The sequence below is a fragment of the Tauraco erythrolophus genome, chromosome 4 (assembly GCF_009769465.1).
Source record: "Tauraco erythrolophus isolate bTauEry1 chromosome 4, bTauEry1.pri, whole genome shotgun sequence".
NCBI classification, from domain to species: domain Eukaryota; kingdom Metazoa; phylum Chordata; class Aves; order Musophagiformes; family Musophagidae; genus Tauraco; species Tauraco erythrolophus.
In genome coordinates this window covers 4,729,442-4,751,082 of record NC_141468.1, presented here as the reverse complement: position 1 = coordinate 4,751,082, position 21,641 = coordinate 4,729,442, and the positions used below count along the sequence as shown (strand labels likewise).

General features: G+C 44.6%; 1 protein-coding gene across 1 annotated transcript in view; it reads left to right on the top strand.

The window, feature by feature from the left end:
• The window catches only part of SFMBT2 (Scm like with four mbt domains 2), a 112,508-nt gene that overhangs the window by 32,146 nt on the left and 58,721 nt on the right, over positions 1-21,641 (top strand). Inside the window, exons 4-5 of the mRNA XM_086610041.1 lie at positions 14,515-14,603; positions 17,729-17,975. Of these exons, the coding sequence (XP_086466167.1) occupies positions 14,515-14,603; positions 17,729-17,975 (336 nt within the window). The remainder of the gene's footprint in view (positions 1-14,514; positions 14,604-17,728; positions 17,976-21,641) is intronic.

The following is a 21,641-nucleotide window of genomic DNA, read 5'->3' as shown; positions in this document are numbered from 1 at the left end:
TTTTTTCCTCTTTCTATATTTCTCTTCTGGAACTACTACGCAGGGGTCATGTGTTACATGTAGACTTTACCAGGTGACGATGGGCAAGCAGCACGTGTGCGTCCTCCCCAATGGCTTTCAAAACTTTCAAACCAGGATTTTACGAAATGTCTGTGCATCTCTGTCTACCTGCAACAGCAAATTTCTGTGCCTGCAAAGATGACTAAATGACTAGGAACTTGAAGGTGCACAAGTCCATGGGACCTGATGAGATCCATCCGCGGGTCCTGAAGGAACTGGCGGATGAAGTTGCCAAGCCACTGGCCATTGTATTTGAGAAGTCGTGGCGGTCTGGCGAGGTCCCCGATGACTGGAAGAGAGGGAACATAACCCCCATTTTTAAAAAGGGGAACAAGGAGGACCCGGGCAACTACAGGCCGGTCAGCCTCACCTCTGTGCCTGGCAAGGTCATGGAGCAGATTCTCCTGGGAACCATGCTAAGGCACATGGAGAGCAAGGAGGTGGTGGGTGACAGCCAACATGGCTTCACCAAAGGCAGATCGTGCCTGACCAACTTGGTGGCCTTTTATGATGGGGTGACAACATCGGTGGACAAGGGTCGACCAACGGATGTCATCTACCTGGACTTGTGCAAAGCTTTTGACACTGTCCCGCACGACATTCTTCTCTCTAAACTAGAGAGGCATGGGTTTGATGGATGGACCACTCGGTGGATAAGGAATTGGCTCAATGGCCGCACTCAGAGAGTAGTGGTCAACGGCTCAATGTCCATGTGGAGACCGGTCACGAGTGGCGTCCCTCAGGGGTCCGTATTGGGCCCGGCCCTCTTCAACATCTTTGTCGGTGACGTGGACAGTGGCATGGAGTGCACCCTCAGCAAGTTTGCCGATGACACCAAGCTGTGTGGTGCCGTCGACACGCTGGAAGGGAGGGATGCCATCCAGAGGGACCTCGACAGGCTGGAGAGGTGGGCCCGTACCCACCTCATGAAGTTTAACCAGGCCAAGTGCAAGGTCCTACATCTGGGTCGTGGCAATCCCAGGCACAAATACAGACTGGGCGGAGAATGGATCGAGAGCAGCCCTGAGGAGAAGGACTTGGGAGTACTGGTGGACGAGAAGCTCAATATGAGCCGGCAATGTGCTCTTGCGGCCCAGAAGGCCAACCGCGTCCTGGGCTGCATCAAGAGGAGCGTGGCCAGCAGGTCAAGGGAGGTGATTCTCCCCCTCTACTCTGCCCTCGTGAGACCTCACTTGGAGTACTGCGTCCAGTTCTGGAGCCCCCAACATAAGAAGGACATGGACCAGTTGGAGAGGGTCCAGAGGAGGGCCACGAAGATGATAAGAGGGCTGGAGCACCTTTCCTATGAGGACAGGCTGAAAGAGTTGGGGCTGTTCAGCCTGGAGAAGAGGAGGCTCCGGGGTGACCTTATAGCGGTCTTCCAGTACCTCAAGGGGGCCTACAAGAAAGATGGGGAGAGGCTGTTCAAGAGGGCCAGTTGTGATAGGACAAGGGGTAATGGTTTTAAAATAGAGGGAGGTAGATTCAGGTTGGATATTAGGAAAAAATTTTTTACCATGAGAGTTGTAGAACACTGGAACAGGTTGCCCAGAGAGGTGGTGGATGCTCCATCCCTGGAGACGTTCAAGGCCCGGTTGGATGAGGCCCTGAGCAACCTGATCTAGTTGGAGATATCCCTGTTCCTTGCAGGGGGGTTGGACTAGATGACCTTTGAAGGTCCCTTCCAGCCCTAACGATTCTATGATTCTATGATTCTAAATGCCCTCTTGGTTTTCACCCAGAGAGGCTGCAGCTTGGAAGCAAATAGCTGAGCAACTGCCTGCTATTTTTTTTTTCAGGGAATCTGGTGTATGTACCTGCGTCTCATCTAGCTGCATGCTTAACTCATCTTCTGCAGCCAAACTCTGAGGTCCATGACCTGGGCTGCTTCTGAGCACTTTGGTTAAGGTGCCGATTTTGCCTGGAAAACAGAGCTCTTACAATTTTATGATTTTTTTTTTTTTAATCTCTATGGGATAAAAACGGTTTTAGAAATTACAGTCAAAACACCAGGTTTCCCCCTCCCTGCATGCTCCCGAACTGCTGATTTGACAAGGTGTTCGTTAAGACTCCTGGGTCTGAAGACTGGGTGTTTGAGCTCTCATCGCACCCGATACATCTCTTCTGCGTGCTGAGCATGGCGCTTAATGCAAGCGGAGGAAAAAATAATCAAGGAATATGTGTGGAGGCTTGGGGTTAAGTGGTGAGAGCCGTGGAGTTTGGATGCTCATTTTCACAGTGAGCCGTCACCCTAATGGACATTGATACTAATGATGGAGGAACCCCTATGGTTATATGGTTTGTTCAAAGCTTTCGAATGCTGGGCATTGCCTGGCTTTCAGAAATACCTTCCCGGAGCTCTGTCTGCATGTGTACAAGTCTGAGACCATTTAAGTCAGCCTTTCCTGCTTAATTTCTAATACTGTTGTTGATAATAATGAAATTTAGTTACCTTGTACTTAGAATTGAATCGGACAAAGAGCAATGTTATTGCTACGCGTAAAGAGTGTACAATCTCTGTTTAGGTAAGAGTGAAAGTAAGAAATTTTTGAGAAATAGAAACCACTTGCTCTGAGTGAAACACCGTGAGCTTTGTCATTATTCATCAAGTTCCCTCCTAATTTATTGCATAGGTGAGTGAGAATAAAATAGTCCTTTTTTTTCCCACATCGGATGCTATAGGAGAATGAGAATTATCTGCCTTCATTCATGCCTGCGGATACAAGAGAGCAGATAATTGACCCAACTGTTTATGTCTGGAGGATCTTTTGCATTCCCGAGTAAGTTGCCAGGCAGCTGCTCTTCCCAATTCATGGTGGCGTAATGGGGGTGTTTCTGTTGTTTGGTACCTAGTCTGGATAACAAGGTTTCAAAATTGTGTTCCAGGTGAAATCAATGTAAAAACACTTTAAAAAATAAATAAGTAGGGTTATGTGTGGTAAATGCTCTAAAAAGTTGAATGCTTCCTCCTTGAATACCACCCTGTTGAGGCTGGATTGCCAAGGGTGACTTTTTGTTATGCTGAGGGACCAGGTGAATGAATTGCTTTCATCCCTGGAAGACTGAGGCTGGGAAGAGATGAGTTCCCCTCACCTCTTGCCATCTCCATCTCTCTTGTGCCTTGCGCTCCCTCCTACTCTGTCCCTGTAGAATCATAGAATGGTTTGGGTTGGAAGGGACCTCAAAGATCATCCAGTTCCAACCCCCCTGCCATGGGCAGGGAAACCCTCCACTACACCAGGTTGCCCAAAGCCTCATCCAACCTGGCCTTGAACACTTCCAAGGATGGGGCATATACAACTTCTCTGGGCAACCTGTTCCAGTGCCTCACCACCCTCAGAGTGAAAAATTTCTTCCTTATATCCAATCTAAATCTCCCCTCTTTCAGTTTAAAGCCATTGCCCCTTGTCCTATCACTACACGCCTTTGTCAAAAGTCCCTCTCCAGCTTTCCTGTAGGCCCCTTTAAGTACTGGAAGGCTGCAATAAGATCACCCGGAGCCTTCTCTTCTCCAGGCTGAACAGCCCCAACTCTCTCAGCCTGTCTCCACAGCAGAGGTGCTCCAGCCCTCGGATCATCTTCGTGACCTCCTCTGGACCTGCTCCAGCAGCTCCATGTCCTTCTTGTGTTGAGGACCCCAGAGCTGAACACAGTATTCCAGGTGGGGTCTCACGAGAGCAGAGTAAAGGGTCAGAATCCCCTCCCTCGACCTGCTGCCCACGCTGCTTTGGATGCAGCCCAGGACATTGTTGGCTTTCTGGGCTGCCAGCGCACGTTGCCGGCTCATGTTGAGCTTCTCACCCACCAGCACTCCCAAGTCCTTCTCCTCAGGGCTGCTCTCAATCCATTCTCCATCCAGCCTGCACTTGTGCTTGGGATTGCCCCGACCCACGTGCAGGACCTTGCACTGTACTCCCGAGGGAGAGCAGTGCCGTGTTTCGGTGGTCCCTGGCTGCGCTTACATGAAGTCTTTGTGTTGCGACGGGATGTGACAAAGTGTGAACAGAGCTGATAAATTTGCTTCTGTTCTTTATCTACGTAATCTCATTGCAATTGATAGGTAACACCACCAAGACAGAGCAGAGCTGCTTCCCGTTATCAACACACCTCTCCTTTTTATCCCTTTTTTTAATTTTAAATGATCCAGTGCAAGGAGAGTATTGACTTTAACTGAAGGGAAGTAATTAATCACAGTACTTATGAGTAGATCATTTACTGCCACTTGCACGCAGGATGGGTACCTGAGGCCGTTGGACTCGGTCGATCAGGGCAAGCTGATACGGGTTAATGGCACACCATGCTGTTTGCATTCATCAGGCAAATTTCTCTTCCCATCTTGGGCAGTTTAACTGGTAAGCAGAAAGCCGTAGCAGCGGGCTCTCAGGAAGAGTGTGTCTGTTTCCATAATGTTGTGTTTGGGGTGAAGACAGCTGAACCTACTATGTGAAAGTGCCTCAGCAGTTGCTGGTGGTGACCTTCCTGCTGGTTATTCCTTGCTAGGCAAAGTGTCTTGCTGGGCTTCCTGAGCTGCAGTGAGTTAGTGGAGAGCATTGCTGCAAGATCTTGCATCCTTCAAAGAAATAACTTTATTGTAATAGCATCCTCTCACCCTGTCTGCACACACTGACGCTTTTCTCCAACAGCATCCCACATCCACGTCCGTCCTTTCTTCCACCTGTAGTTCCCACAGCTGGGTTGGAGACGTAGCACAGGCCAGAGCAAGCTTCAAGAAATGAAAAGCCACTCCCAAACCACCTGCTGCTTTTTTATTGTTAAAATGATAACAGTTAATTAAGGACTAGAGAAACCCAAGGGGAATAGTGTGCACGTCTGTGAAGGACTCAAAGGATGTCAGGAAATAAAGTCTCCTGTGAAAAGTGAGACAATTTTTTGTGCTTGAACTTGCTTGTTTTGACCAAGAAAATGTAAGTGGAACATTTCTGGATGCCTTGAATGGCAGCAGGAAAGATAATAGTCACGTTATACTGAATTTCAGTGTAATTGCTTAGAAAAAACTATAAGGGAATAGTTCAGATGAGAACCTAAAGCACGTGTTCCTGCCTTTCTTCAGTTTTACTTCTCTTTACTCTTCCTAATCAAGGTGTGCTCTTGCATACGGAATTGGGTATGCAAGGATTAAAGTCTGTGCAATTGCCCCTTTTTCGGGTCAAGACCATTACAAGTGCAGCATGGGTAGTATTCTCTTAAAAATGGGATCAGGGTGTTTTGGATAGCCTGAAAAAACAGAGCGCACCGTGTGTTTTGAAGATGATTGAAAAATCATGCAGAATATTCTTATTAGATGAAGTATCTCACGTGGGCTAAACAAAGCCTTAAATTGAAGTTTCCACATTTTCAGTTTTATTTGTTAAAAATTATGAGATAATTAACAGTTATAAGAGCTAGTAGATCAATCGACAGCTTAAAGCAGCATCTTCTAACAAGAGTACAAGAGTGTATCACACTTCCTTCTAACATTTGTTTTTTAGCCTGTTGTAAATCCATATGAATGGGACCACAATGTGCTGCTGGCTCTAGGAATGTATTTTGAGCAGATGTATTCTTTGATGGACAGTTGCTTATAACTTCCAGTTTCCCAGAAAATCCTCTATATCTATTATTTTCTTTGAAGGCTTTCCATATTTAAGACAGGTGATGCCTGAGCTCTGAAGTTGATATCTCGTGATATTTATGGCTGCATCGTTAAGAAATCAGATCAACATCTTTTGATGCACTTTTTTTTTTCTTTTTTTGGATTGTATTTTCATTATTTTTTAATCCGATTCAAACTGCAGAACTTTACATTAGTGATGATAGGACAAGAGGAAATGGGTATAAGCTTAGTCAAGGGAGGTTCAGGTTGGATGTTAGAATTTCTTCTCTGAAAGGGTTGTCAGCCACTGGAATAGGCTGCCCAGGGATGTGCTTGAGTCCCCATCCCTGGAGGTCTTTAAGAAAAGGGTGGATGAACTACTTAGGGATATGGTTTAATGGGGGATTAGGGACGGTTGGACTGGATGATCTCTAAGGTCTTTTCCAACCTAGAAATTCTATGAAACTCTGCTGGTGGGAGAACAGAAGATTGTTTGAAGTTTTAAGTAAGAAAGTTGTTTGAAGATGTCTCCAGCCCCATTTGGCTTTTTCCAGGGAGCTCCCAAAAGAATCCAAAACAAGCAGTCATTTTTATAGCAAATGCCACTGAATCGCTAAGTAGCTTTTTAAAAACTTATTTTTTATTTATATTGTTTTGTGGATGCCTAATGGGAGGTCTGGCTTCGTAGACTGTGGCAGAGGATGTTCCCTGCCCTGAAGGGAGGGACAAGCAGCAAAGACATAGCCGGAGCCCTTTGCTTAGGGGCACAGGAGCAGGGACAGCACTCGCCACCCCCATCCTGTTTTCACACCCAGTCTGGTTCACGAGGATGTATGTAGCTCAGCAAGCCGAATGAAAATGTTTGGATTCAACCATTTTCTGTCAAAATGCTGTTTTATCAAAATGGAAATATTTTGTGGGAACATGTCAGTTTTGACAAATTGTTTTGATGGGCGAAGTCTAAACAAATTGTTTTAGCATTCTATGTTATTCTGATATAAAGACATCTCATTTTGACTCTATAATTTAGACCTTTTTAACGTAGTTATAACGTTTTTATGTTAAGACTTTTATAACATATAAATATTACCTCAAATGCATGACAACTTTAAAATTAAAATATCAATATTACAAAGTTTCTGTATTTTTGCAATATGCTATTTACCTTTTAAAAAACTACATATCTTAAAAAAATATAGTATCTATACATAAACTTTTGAACATCCTGACTGACTTGTTTAGAAATTTGTTTTTTTTTATGAGATCCCAATATTTTAGCTTATTTTTGTTATGCAGTGACAAGAATTGACCAGGTCCTGTCCAGCTATAATTCCTTTAGTGAACTGTTTCTGCTCATTGCAGTGCTAGGAAGTTAAAGTTTTAATAAGAATAATTGCCACAATGAGAGTGTTATCACTTAGCAGACTTATCCCAAAGATTTTAGACCATTTTATAGAGCTTTCTAGGATGCTGTTCTTCACGTATGAGAAAACCAAAACTGTTGTTTAGAGGTCGATGGGGTCCAGTGGGGATTCTCCAGTAGAGGTGTCGACAGGTTGCTGGTGATCCTGGGTTATTAAAAAAACCAAACCACATGAAAAACATTGTTTCTAATTTTTTTTTTTTTTTTGAGTAAAGACAAAAATGAACATAATTTGATATTATTGCTGTTACTGGTGGCAACAGCTCAGGTCTTGTCAGATGGACTACTCTTAGGTTGTCCTCATGCCTGCAGGTTTGTACTCAACATGCTGAAATGGTAGGTAGATAGGTGGGCACAGGTATTCAATCATGCATTATATTTTATTTTGTATTGTCGTGCATTAGAATAGAATAGAATAGAATCGAATCGTTAGGGCTGGAAGGGACCTTCAAAGGCCATCTAGTCCAACCCCCCCTGCAAGGAACAAGGATATCTCCAACTAGATCAGGTTGCTCAGGGCCTCATCCAACCGGGCCTTGAACGTCTCCAGGGATGGAGCATCCACTACCTCTCTGGGCAACCTGTTCCAGTGTTCTACAACTCTCATGGTAAAAAATTTTTTCCTAATATCCAACCTAAATCTACCTCCCTCTATTTTAAAACCATTACCCCTTGTCCTATCACAACTGGCCCTCCTGAACAGCCTCTCCCCATCTTTCTTGTAGGCCCCCTTGAGGTACTGGAAGACCACTATAAGGTCACCCCGGAGCCTCCTCTTCTCCAGGCTGAACAGCCCCAACTCTTTCAGCCTGTCCTCATAGGAAAGGTGCTCCAGCCCTCTTATCATCTTCGTGGCCCTCCTCTGGACCTTCTCCAACTGGTCCATGTCCTCCTTATGTTGGGGACTCCAGAACTGGACGCAATACTCCAAGTGAATGGCACACCACTTGCTCAATGGTCACTGATGGCTGGGAGCGTGGTCTTGGCCCACTCTACCTCTGTTTGTGTTTTTGATGTCTTCTGTTGTGGCTGGGAAGGGCAAGGGTGTTGTACCACGGGGTACGTAAAGGTGTTTCCAAGGAGTAGCTTATTTAGGTGCTGGAACCCCATAAGGTATTTGTGCTGCTCTCCGTTTCTTTTACTCAATGCAGCAGTTCGAATTCCCAAGTCTTGCTCTTGGCAGTCGAAGGAGTGGTTTGGAGGTAAAAAAAAAAAAAAAAAATCACAAAAAGGCAAAAACAAAAGCGCGTGTTCTTTCCATTATTTTCTTTGTCTTTCAGATTTCAAGGTTTTTCCTGTGCTTTGCAGTGTACTGTTCTTGCAAGGAAAAAGAAAAAAAAAGTAGAGAAAATGAGGATTTTCATATAAACACATGACCCTGGGAGAAGTGGCTTTAAGAAAAGCAGCAACTACTAGGAGACTAGATAAAATCCCAAGAGTTGGTAATGTGATAATAGTATCTCATATTTATTGAGCGCAGCGCCTATGACTCAGTGCTTTCATGGGACCATAAATGTTCTTTTAATCTCTTATTTCTCTAGAGAGGCAGATAAATCTGAACCCATTATATGCTGTGGCTGAGGCAGGGCATAGAGCTTTACGGGATCGCAGGGGCAGCTGGTAGTACACCGGGAATGCAGCCACTGTCCTGGCTCTCCAGTGTGGTGTTAGTGGGATTACAGGGGATGCGGTGATGCAGGGTTGCAGCGCTCTGGCCCTTTTTGACCACTGTTTGCAGTTTTTGACCACTGCTTTTGTGGTCAGCATGCACAGTGCCGGGGGAAAGGGCTGGTTTTGAGCAGCTGATGGTGAAAACCTGATGCACGGTGAGTGATGCTAACGGCACTTCGTACATCCACCAGGGTTGCAGCAGCTCCTGGTCCTCAGCTTCTACCGCAGTGCCCAGGTTTGGAGCAGTCAGGTCCAGCCACAACCCGGAGTCGTTTGTTTGGGAAAATGAAACAAATGACTAAAAGTGAGAAAACGGCAGGGAGTCAAAAGGGGAGAGAGGAATGGGAGTCAGAGAGATTGGGGGGCAGGGTGAATTGAATAGGGAAAGAAGTGGGAAGAATTATTATTATTTGAGGGATATTGGGTGCGATCCGTTTTTCGATGGAGTTCAGCCCTGTGGAAGAGGAGCTCAGTTTTGTAACCTGTACCATCACTTCTGCAGAAATAAATGGAGTCTTAATGTAGAAGAGTCCCTTTTCTTTCCAATTTAAGAATCTGCTGTAATATCTGCTCTCTCAAATGCGTATTTTTCATTGAAGGAGGCAGGAGGGCTTTGCGTTTTCCTGCAGGAAACACAAAGATAGTGTGCTGCCAAGACTGCAGCGGAGCAGGGGTGCTTGGTTTTTACTTTTGCAGATGTGGATAATTTCACCAAGGTCTGTTAGGAGGAGGCAAAGCCTGGGCTCAGCCTCAGCCAGCCCAGCCCAGTGCTGAGTCTTGGGAACTGGTGTACCGCTACTACTGCTCCTCAGGAATTGGGAAGAGAAATGTGGGATCTTTCTCAGGTCTTTCTGTAGTGATCTGGATCCAGATGGATTTTCCTCTCTGTGCAGTTAGTCCTGTATGAGTGCTATCTGGAGCAGAGCTGTTGGCTCTGCTATGGATACACCTTGGCCCAGCAAGGCGCAGATCTGGCCTCTGTTTTGGGCTGCTTTGCTCTAAGGCAGGTGGTTCTATGGCATTTTTATGGCAGGAAGATGCTTTAAAGCCTTTGGCCTTGGAGCTGCGGAGGTGTGAAAACAACCACCCATGCCGGCTCCAAGATGCGCTCAGTCTGATCCAAAGGGAACAGGCACATCTGCCTACACAAGCTGCAGCTCCAAACGGGGCTGTGGTGTCGCCTGCTGAACTGGGAAAGAAAAGCAGTTAGAAAAGCATTGCCATTCTGGGAGCATCTCTTTATGTGATGCATGCCTTGTATTTGGGCCAAACCGTGTCTGATACGGTGCAAGCTCTGACCGGTGCTTTTTCCATGGTGGGAGTGTTGCTAATACCTGTCTCCTCTCTGGGTTATCTAGTGTTTGATCATTCAGTTCAGCTCAAACTGTGGCCTTTGCATCAGTGGGATCACTAAACTGAGTCTTTTTTTTTCTCTGCTACTGTGTCTCTACTTCTCTTGAATCATTTCCACTCGCTGGGATAAATTCGATGGCAGTCAGCCCCCAGGCTCTCAATCTCATATTGGTCATTCCTCTGCACAGCAGACCCCGTGCAGGACCATGGAGCTGGCACTAAGATGGGTCTGTTACTCATAGCAATAGTGGGACTCTTGGTCAAGCTGTGTCCTCATAAAGCATCAAAGCTACATGCTTTAGAGGACCAATCAGTGTGATGATGTTGCTGTTATCTTGGTCGAGCAAGCCATCGTTCTTTAGGATATAATTTCCAGAGTAGCCTTAATGTAGCTAGAATATCTCAAATGCTTTCTTGTCATTGGGCCTATTTGGAGCCCCGTTGTGGTGTGGGTGACAATCTCTTTCCAAGGTGCCATCTTCACAAATGAGCTCTGCCTGGTGAGGGACGGGTGGGTGTGCAAAGGGACAGGTAGCTTTCAGTGCTTACGCCTACTTGGAGAGGATTTTATGCCTTGGTCAAAGTCTTTCTCCCAGTTTTGTCAACTCGCTGACTTGCAAAGAACAAGGGATGTTTCCACCTGTGCCATCCAGGCAGAAGTACCAGGGACTTCCTTACTATGAAGATTTCTTTTTGCCTTTTGAGTCTGTGCAGCTCAGTGAGAGCTAGGGTGGTAGGAATTAGGGTGACATTAATCACACACTTGTAAATTACTGCTTGTGCCCACCACACTTTGTGTCTGGAGGGGGCATGTCAGAGTAGTTCCATTTGAAGGTCTGAAGGACACATTTTGTCCCCTGTGGCTTTTGACTTTTGTAGGAAGACCTACCTCCCTGCATGAAATGGTTCTCTCTGAAAGGATTCAATGAGGGGGTTTCTTTTGCTTTATTTCTTGTGTGTCTCCCCTGCCTCCCACGGCACCACAGACCTGGGCTGAGATCCTGGAGGTGAGTTCAGCTTGACAGGTTCTGGGTGGGGGAAGTTCACAGAGGTCTTCTGGGAAGACGGATCCATTGAAAGGTAGAGAAAACATGGATATTTGAGCCCTGCGTACAACTCCTGACTCACTGAAGTTATTTAAGAAGGAAAAATTGTTCTAAAAGTATCAATACTAGTAGAGCTTAGGTCCCTGTGGAACAGGATCCTTTGTGCTGTCCACCTTCCCATCCCACCGGTTGGCCAGCCAGGTACAGATGGGCTCTAAAAGCAGAGTTCTTCCAGCCTGTCTGCAGTAGGAGAGGTTCAGTTGGGTCTTTTCCTGCAGCTAACAAGTGAAAATGTGAATTAGCGATGGAAAATCAGTGCGTCGGTTCACAGGTGCTGAGTCTGATACACCAGAGAAGCGCCAGCGTTTCTTGAGATGGATGCTCAGGTTGGGCACCCGTGCATTACACTGCTGGCTATTCTCATTTACCCAGTGGATTTTCCTTTGTTTGAATATTCTTGTTTAACGTTGTTCTTGGTCCTCGAAGGCTTTTGCAGGTATCGTGATGATTCAGATTCACTTCATTACTACCGAAAATTAATATTTGCATTGTGGTGACTTGAACTGCAGTACTGAGAAGGCTGATTGTGCTCTGCAGGCACAGAAAAAAGTGCAAATCCCTGTTCCTAAAACTTCCAGTGCAAGCTATTATCACTCAGAGGTTTCCAGAGTCCCTTTATCTACACCTTAAAAGAAGAATGAAATAAAGCAAAACACCAGGTACTAGATTTATTTGGGGAGAATGGCTCTGAAACCACTCAGAAACTGGGAGTTTCAGCTGAGTCTGTTTAGTCTGAAAACCAAGGTCACCTTGGCACTTTGGGATTTTGGAAGCCTGTAACCCAGCTTTGAGTGTTGAGAGGGGCAACATCTTATTTAGGTGAGGTGCAGGTTTTTTAAAAAGGACAGGTTTGGTTTGGTTTTTTTTTTTTTTTTGAGAGGCATTAGAAGGGCGACTGACTGACGGACAGCAAGATCTGTGAATCAGGCACCGTTAAGATCTCTCAGATTGGACATCTGGAAATGGAAGCCCCTGAAATCTGTTGTCAACTTAGAAAATCCAATTTTTTTTTCTTCCCTCTGCTGCCAGCTTTGAAAGTTTGAACTGTGTTCTTTTTATCACATTTGTCATTCCTTAGTAATGAAGCTCTGGCATTCAAAATTTGGCTGACAACTTTGTGGGTGTGAGCCAAAATGTTCAACTTGCACCTTTCTGTGATGCATCCAGTGCTGTTCGCAGCGAGAGGCAAAAGTCTGAACTAGAGGAACTCCAGTCTCATTCATTATGGCAATTACTACGTTCTCGCCGATGCCAAAATTAAGCTTGTTTTCTTTATCCTAATGTAGGTGGACAGGAACCGATGAGGTGTGCGCAACAGGAATGTTGAGAGAGAAAGTGCCATGTATAAACCATTTTTTCTCAGGCTGTTCCTTCGTCTTAAATAATGTAAAGGTCATAAATCTCCTGGAAATCATGCAAAAGCAGTGCTGCGAAAGACTTAGAGTGGTTCCAGGCAAGTTTAAGTACTGTTTTATAGAGACTCAAGTCCAGCACTTTAAAGTTTGCTGATTTTAAATACATTTAAATGCACTTTCAAAGTAATCTAGATCTATAAACCGAATGTATAGTTCAAGCAACATAGGGCGAACTAGCTTTTGGGGAAGGAGCACAACTTGGACGTGAGGTCTAACGTATGGTCTGCTTGGGCATGGCTTCTGTCTTTGTGGCCAACTTTGTGACCAACTTAAGGTGGATTGCTTAAGGTATTTAGGGTGTAAACTGAGTATGGGCCAGAGTCCAAGCGTGCCAAGCACCCGTGCTAGAAGCAAGCCCAACCATGAGCAGGCTTTGTGTGAATGTCATATAACTGTCTTTGGGCAAACCTGATGCTCCCTCTTTGCATTTCTTTGTTCAGTTTGGCAGCAGATGGCTTGAGGATGCATTTTGAGAAGGTTCAGGTTTGGTCTCCTTGTCTGGAGGTAATGGTGGCAATGTTCATGCCAACACTGCTGTTTGCGTTTGCAGTCTGAAGTCCTCCTGCTCTTACCACTGAGATTGCACCTTCTCAGAGATCCCACACCTCAAGTTCTACATTCTCAAGGCATTGTGGTAACTGACACCCATCTCCAGGAAGGGCTGAGAAGTCACAGTCACCGAGCTTTTAAAACACAGAGAAATCCCACCCTGATCTGCGTGAAAGCACACAGTGCTTCAGGCTGGATTGGTTGACGATTGATCAACGCGGTATTTTCCTAAAGTGTGGACCAAAGGACTCCGCTTCCTTTGAGCAGAACATGAGGGCTGCTATTATTTAGTTATTTTGGACCTATGCTGGTTAATTACAGCCCTTCCTGGCCTCCCTTGTGGGGTAACGGTCTTTAAATTATGTATCCAGTTGTTTGTTCAGAGGAAATGGTTTCAGTTTCCAAATGTTTGTGATTTTCCCCTTGTATAGGTGTTGCTGTGTTAGTTACATGACTGTGTTACTGTTGGTAGTCTAATGTATAAGTGAGATTTTTTGGGGGTAGAGAAAAATGTTTCTGATGTAATTTAATTCCCATTTACAGGCAGGTGGAATTCCAGTCTGGTTCCTGAGTTTCCAATTGCAGATGCACAATGTGCTTGAAGAAGCATCTGAATCTCTGAAGCTGAGATTTGCTGAATTGCCTTTTGGTGCCCAACTTTTACTGATTTCAACAAGAATTAAACCAGAATTTGAGTCCCAGAGGAAACATTTATACATTTCAGTTCAAATCTTGTGAAACTATGTGAATACGAATCCCTAAAGAAACACAGGCTTAAAGTGTTTCGCTCAAAAGTTATTAATTTATTTTTTTAAAAATAGAAATGGAAGTTCCTGATAAATTCTTTAGGTTATCTTCTTGAAAGTGTATTGACTCAGTAGCTGACATATGACGTTCTGAAGGTTGATTTTTGTGCTTTGTTGGGGGCAAGCACCTGGAGTTTCTGTTGTCCTGTTGAGAAACTGAAAGTTTGCACAACTTTTTTTACTCTCAAGGTCATCAGTGAACACACAAAGGGACTTTATAAATCGTATCTGAGCGTATGTGGTAAGCAGGAAACGAGTGGTTACGCAAGCAGTGGCCAGTTTTGAATGGGAGAGATGGAGATGATAAGCCACGCTGTTGTAAATCACTGTCAATGACTGCAGTGGAGCAACACCTTCCCTTATTTTGGGATGTAACCGCAAGGAACTGGGCAACAAACCAGCTTTTCTTCTGGTCTGCATTGCAATTGTGTCTGAAACTTCAGAGCTGGTAAACCCCAAGGAGATGTCTCTAAAACGCACATGGCAAGTCTGTTGCAGTCTGTGCTAAGCGTTTCTCTTCTTTCCTTGCTCTCCCCAGCAATCAAAGAGAAATACATGGACTGGACGGAGTTTCTCATACACGATTTGACCGGCGCCCGGACCGCACCTGCGAATTTACTGGAAGGCGTATGTATTAGATTGCAGTTTCTATCCCATACGGTGTCCCGGTGTGCGTGCGACAGCAGTGTTTGCGCTCCCGACGTGTCGGGCCGTGTGCTTGCAGCATCCGTGTGCCGCCAGCGGAGTCCGATCCAGCGTTGGCCAAAAGTCATTGGCAACGTTGCCTTGACTCATCCTGAGTCTGCTTCTGGGTGTTTCGTTTGGTCCTTAGGCTGGAGGGTGGTGCTTAGAAAGTTGGGTGGTGAAGGAGAGCATGGAGGGACTCTGTAGGAAGGGGGATGCAGCCCTTCAGTGCCCCATTAGATCCACCAAACTGGTGACCTGAGCTTTCAAGTCAGGACACAGGTTGGAGAAGGGATTTGGCAGGTTGATGGGGAGCACTGTCAGATTTGTGTATATATAGAAATAGCTCCCCCAAGGACATTCCCTCCACCTAAACACAGTGGTCAGATTTAGCAGGGAAGTTGGGTGAGATGACCTCAGTTGTCGGTAGTCAGAAGAGAAGAAGGGTCTTGTTTTTGAGATGTGCCCATATGGCCAAGAGCCCAGTCTGTGCAGCATATTCACAGGGTGACTTGCACCTGGGGCAGCCTCGGCTATCCTTGAGATCTTGGACAAAAATCCTGCAGATTCACCTTGAAACCATGGGAGGGGGAGCACCTCCTCCATGGGGTCCTACCCCACTCTTCTGTGGATGCTGTGCGGGCTTTTGGAAAGGAGACAGTCCTGCAGGAGATAATTCTCTCTGCCCCTTTGTATTTAGGCTGAGAGTGAAGGCACACAGGTGGTTTACCTTTGTGTAAGCACTCATGTTGACTTTTTGGAAGTGAGTGTGCATCCATTTTTGATCATTTTGCCCCTGGTCACTCCCACCAGCCACAGCTGCATCCTTTTTCCACATGCCTGTGCAGCACAAGCTGCCTGGCAGGGAGAGTTAATAGCATACCATCAGGGATTTTTTTTTTTTCTTCCAATCTGTTAGCTGAGCAGCCCTTGCACACCCAAAATAACGCACATCCTCACGTCTGCTGTATCCCTGTTCCTGGACCACTCCCAAATGGCATATAGAAGAAGCTGGTGGTGTCCAACACCCATCTCTGGTGTATGCCAGTGCCGTCATGAACCTCTCCGTTCCCCTTCCACAGGCAGAAAAAAAGAGGCAGCCCCAGGCAGAAATGCAGAGAGAGAAAACTGCTTTGGCTTAAACCAGTTTCTGACCCTTTTCTGCTGTTTTATGCAATATATGTGCTTAGTGCTGTCTGTGTCGTGCAATGTACGTAACCCCTCGTCGGCAGATTTGCTGTTCGTGAGTGCTGCAGATTGTTGTTATGCTGTTAAATCAATATGTAGTGATAATTTTATTTTTTTTTTACATGCTAGCTATGCATATAAAGGTTTCTTGCGTTATGGTAAATGTTAATATTTCATGCAAGCCAATTATTAATCTTGGCCATTCAGTTCTCAGGAGTAAGTGACAACCCATTGGCTTAAAATTTAGCACACAAATCAGAAAAGCAATATTCTCTTTTAAGCAGCCAGGGATTTATTATAATAAGTTAAATCATTACACCATCATTTCATATTAAAGAATGTTTTGTTGCAATGAAGCAGTTGTATGAGAGGGAAAAACCCATTAAAGTAGATTTCTGTTATGTTATTAAATTCTGACACTGCATTTTGCCATGAAATAATATTTGAAGAGCTTGTACAGGTGCTTGCAGCTTATACAAGTGGCTTATAATGGCAAATATATTGTTCTGAGAAATATCTATTAATCACAGAGCTGGTTAAAACTGTACATGTGATAAGATCGTAGTTAATTCTAGTTACATTTTATACCAAATTCTCATTCTGTTGCCTGCATTTTTGGCTTAAGAGAAATGTAGTCAAAATTGGTTGCATTTCAAAATTCTGCATATTTTCAAAATTTAATATGAAAGAAAACTTTTTTTGTAAAATAAGGCTTTTGGTTTTTTTTTTTTTTTATTCCTAGCCACCCCTAGAAGGAACCATCCTGGACTTACTCTGATTTACAGAATTAATATTTTAAAAAATACCGTGAAATTTTTATATTGTTTAATTAAGTAGAAGTGGCACAAACACACAGGGAAAAAAAAGGTCCCCGTTTTTAATATATTTTGCTTGTGATTAGCATCTCCTTTGGGGACCAAACCTCCCAACTCTTGGGGTGTTTATTAGTGCTGCTCTTAACGCCTTGGAATTGAGAAATTGCATAAGAATTGGAACTTGCACTTAAAAAAAAATTGAAGAAATCTGACTGTTACATTAATGGAGAAAATCTAGGGAACACAGAGATGCTCACAGTCACAAAACAAAAGCACTGAGCCCCAAAGGTATCGTTCTGCAAAGCATCTCATGGTTTTTTAATGCCTGCAGTTGGCAGCTTTGCAGGTGTAAAGTTAAGCAGATGTGTAAATGGTTGCAAAACTGAGATCACAGAAAATGCTGTGTGTAAGCAGATAACCTCATTTACAGGGGTTTCTTGGCCATGGTGGCTTGATCCTGCAAATCCTGTGCGCCTTGGGCTTTGATCCCAAGGCCACTTCAGCTGATGGGAACCTGCCATTGGCTTTGGGCTTTGGAATAACCACCGTGGACTCTTGCATCCGTGGCACTGGGGAGTAATTTGCCCCACGTGCCAGCAGGAGCAAGATAAAGCCTTTGGTGGGAAAGACCAGCACGCAAAGGACAATTTTAGGGTCGTTCCCAAAGTAGTCATCTTTTAGGTAAATGCCAGTGTCCAGTCCCATGATTGGTTCTTACCAGCTGCAGTCAATGAGAATTTGGTTTGAAGTCCTCCAATAAAACTGGACTTTGAGTTGTTCAGCAGCATCCTAAGTGGATGTGCCTTATGAGCTGTTCCACCTTTTATTATTCTTCTTTTGTTGTTGTTGATGATGTCGGTTGAGAAATTAGCACAACTGTTGTTTTCTGTTTTACTTCTGAATTTGCACTTGGAAGACATTGGGTAAAATAGAAGAAGAACAGACTGTTTGCTGATCGCTTGGATGATGGTGTGAAAAACAAAAATAATCTTCTGCTGTCATCTGTTTCCTTGAGAAGTCTTCAAATAAAGTTTAAAATAAGGAGTTTTGCTTCTATTCAAACAGCCTCTGCGAGGAAAAAACCCTGTAGACCTCATTACAGTTGATTCCTTAATAGAGCTGCAGGATTCCCAGAATCCCTTTCAGTACTGGATAGTTAGTGTGGTTGAAAATGTTGGAGGAAGATTACGCCTTCGCTATGTGGGATTGGAGGAGACTGAATCCTATGACCAGTGGTTGTTTTACTTGGATTGCAGACTTCGACCAGTCGGTTGGTGTCAAGAGAATAAATACAGAATGGACCCACCTGCAGGTAAAGAGCCTCCTAAAAATACTCTCCCAGTTTGTGGCATTTACTGATGTTTTTGAGATACTTGTGCAACCCATTTCTTCTTCTCCAGCATTCACATTGCTTTGACAGTAGTTTCTATCTGTAACGCAGATGGCATGTGAGAGTCATCTAATTTAGGTTAAAAATGGGTCAGGTAAACTATGTTAAATTTATTGAATAAATTCAGTTTAGCTTACATCACTCCTGGAAGGAAGCAGCGTGCAATAAAAGCAGTTTCATGCAATTTTCCACCAAGAAGCAGAGCTGATGGGGATAGTCCAAGGATGTGCCTGCTTGTCCAGCCCTTTTCAGTGGCCAGGTGTTCCTGGCCATACTGCATGCATCTTGGTGGAGGCCTCACTGGCAACCAGTCTTCTGCTGTCCAAATCAAGTCCTAAGTGACACCTCTAGGCTCCATTTCCTTTCCCCTCACTCAGAGACATCTTGCCTGTTTGTCTTTCCATGGCCACACATGTTTCTTTTGGGTAGCGGTAGACCTTCATGAAATTTCCCGGGGCTGGAGAAAGTGTTTTTGAACCCTCATGGTCTCTCTAACACAGGTCTTCCTTTTTCTGCTGTAACATCACTGTACAGCTGTCAAGTGAGACCTGCCTTGTGTGTAACAATTCAGAAGGTGCAGTGAGGGTGCTAGGTTTGTCTCCCTCTCCGTGTCGACCTGCCCATTGAGGAGTTATGGGATGTCTGTTGCTAGAAGCTAAGAAAATGTGACTTTGAGTAAGGGTAGATGAGGTCTTTCAGATTTAAAAGACCACAAGTTTTGTCCTGCATTTTCTCCAAGGGAGTGAAGTCTTTGTAAGTATGTCAAACCAGATTCAACATCAGGAGATTGCAGCTTGAAGAAGAAGCTCTCTAGGGTTGAGCTTAGTGTTCAAACCAGCTTGGAAGGAGGGAGGTAGGGGACTGGAGTTAAGCCAGACTGTGGTCAGAAACTGGAAGTCACAAAGGGGCAGGAGAGGTTCAAGGGGCAGGAGCCAGGCAGAAGAGTAGGGCACAAGGAGGCTAGGCAAGAGTAGAGTTTAGGGGTCGGCTGGAATCAAACTCCTAACAGTGGGACTGGGTTTGGCAAAAGGAGCAGGATCAAATCAGCAGGGCAAGAAGGAGTACAAGGCTGAGTATACGTGAAAACTAAGGATTACTGAGGTTTAGCAAGCAGGATAAGGCCTAGGGACCGCAGCACGCAGCAGAGGCTCAGGGCTGCTTGCGGCTTCCTGGAGAAATGCTTGCAGAGACATTCACTGGCAGGTTCTGGGGCTGGCTTGGGAGATGTGCTTCCATCCAGGCTGCACCTGGTTACAGCAGGGGAGGGCTGGGGGAGGTGAATTAACCCCACCACACCAATAATATTGGTGAAATATTAACTTTGTGAAAGTTTCTGGGTAATTGGGTTTCTCTGTACTCAGGGCGTCTGGCACTGCGTTGATCTGACTCAAGTTGGCTGAGTTGATTGAGTCAAGTTGGTTGACTTGGCTTCTCTTGGACTTGGGGATCTGGTTAAACATGACAGCTTAGACTGTTGCGTGCATGGTCTTCTTTGGGGCAGAAAGTGTGCAGTGTCTGTATTTTTCATAAAGCTGTGGCTTATACTTGGGGCCACAAAGCTGTTAACCAAGTCATGTGGAGCATGACCCCTGTTTGCACCTCCAAGCTGGATGCCCCAGGACTACCGTTTCCCTTGAGAGATGAGGTGCTTGGTTAACGCACAGGTTTCAACCCAGCAGACCTATTCCACCTTTTCCTGTGTAGGTGAACAACTTGTCCAGATCCGTGCCTCATTTTCCTTGTGCTGTGGGTGAAGTTTTTCCGTGAGCATCAAACAATGGCAGAAAGGTCACCCTCCCTTGGGTAGACAATTCTGATGTGGCTTCTGTCCGTAGCACCTGATTCAGAGAGGTTACCCCAATACATGCAATTGTCATGTTCACGAGTCTGTCTGGGTCTTGGGTCTAACTTGGGGTCTCAAATGCTTTTTGGAAGCATGTGTTTTTCTTCACTGGTAGGTAGGAATCAGTGTTCCCTATCACTTCTAAATTAGATGCACATGCTGGAGAGCATGAATATCACTCACTCTGTTATTTTACAGAGTGTTTGTGTGACAGAGAAACACTTTTCTATTGACTGTCTTTGAACCCTCTTGGCCTGTATAGGTTTGGTGAATCAATACAGAAACAGCCAAAATGAGATTTGTGCTTCCTCTTTGTTTATTCCATTCTCTTTCTACTCTTTCCTCCTTTTATCCAGCTGTGCTTCCTTCTCGATGGATTCTGCATCCCTCACCTTTTTTTTTTCTTTTTTTTTTCTTTTTTTAGTTATTTGTCTCTAAACTTGTTTTAGAGACAAAACAAAAAACTTGAGACAACAGGCAAAACTAGAGACAACAAAAAACTTGGGTTTTTTTCCTCTCTCTTTGATTTAACTGCTTTTAAAATGTCTTTCTCTTGTTCTCATCTGTCTTCATCTGATATCTGTTTCATCTTCTTGGCATTTCTCTGGTCATTCACTTTTTAGTGAACATTGTTATTAATTAATTCAATGCCCCAGATCTTCTTCCTGACTTCCATTGACTTAAATAGGTGGTCATTACTTTACATTTCCTAAAGTTGTGTCTCACAGGAGTTTGCTGAGGAAAGACCCTTTTGGTCTCAACCCTTCCATTTTCTCACGAGATCCCAACATTGCCCCCAAGGATCTTTCTTTGATCTCTCCTTCTGGTCTACCCAGTTGTCAGGCTCTGCACTCCAGGGAATATCCAGTCCAAAATGGGAATCTGATGAGTTTCTTGGAGACAGGAATGTTGGTTGTTCCACTTTTGACATGGTGGACTATATTGGCCGTTTGGTGTCCACCTAACAACATCAACATGTTTGTAAAGCACAATGGATGAATAAAGCTCATGAGACAGTTGTGGTATCACATTAACCCAGAGGAAGAAGAGGGAAAAAGCTAAGTGGCTGGTCTTAGGGGATGTGTTTCTCATTAAAGAGTCTGCAAAAGAAATTTTGGAGTAAGCAGGCAGGCAAGCAGTAGTGAGTTGTCAGGATGAGATGCTGACAGCAGACAGCTCTAAAGAAACTCAGGGATGAAGCTACTAAACCAGAAACCGTCACAGGATGTGATTTCCTAAGAATCCCAGGCCAAGAGGATGTGCCAGGTATATAGCCCTGCCTGCTTACATCCTTCCTACTGACTTTATAGTAAACAGGATTTGGACTAAAAAGATGTTTGGTGTCACTAGTATGGACATTGTTAGGAAAGAGAGACAGTTTGTGGGCAGTATATTGGTTTTTTACACATGAGGGATTAGATTCACCTGTAGCATAGACATCAAAAAGACAGTTCAGCATGAGCTATTGCTTTCTTTGTGATCGGTGGAGGAAAGGGGATGCTGAAGATATGTGTAACATAGGTCAGATGGAATGACATCTTCATAAACGTATCTTTTGCGCTCAGAGGATTGAAAGAAATCAACACAGGCCTGGTTGTCTAACTTTTGAACACCTGAAGCCAGTTGAGATGACTCCATGATTAACAACAGGAACAGCCTTAGACTGTCTATCACAGCTGTTATGAATCTCTTCTGAATAGATGCTGAGGACATGCAGCTCCTCCCAAATCCAGCTGTGTGTTCAG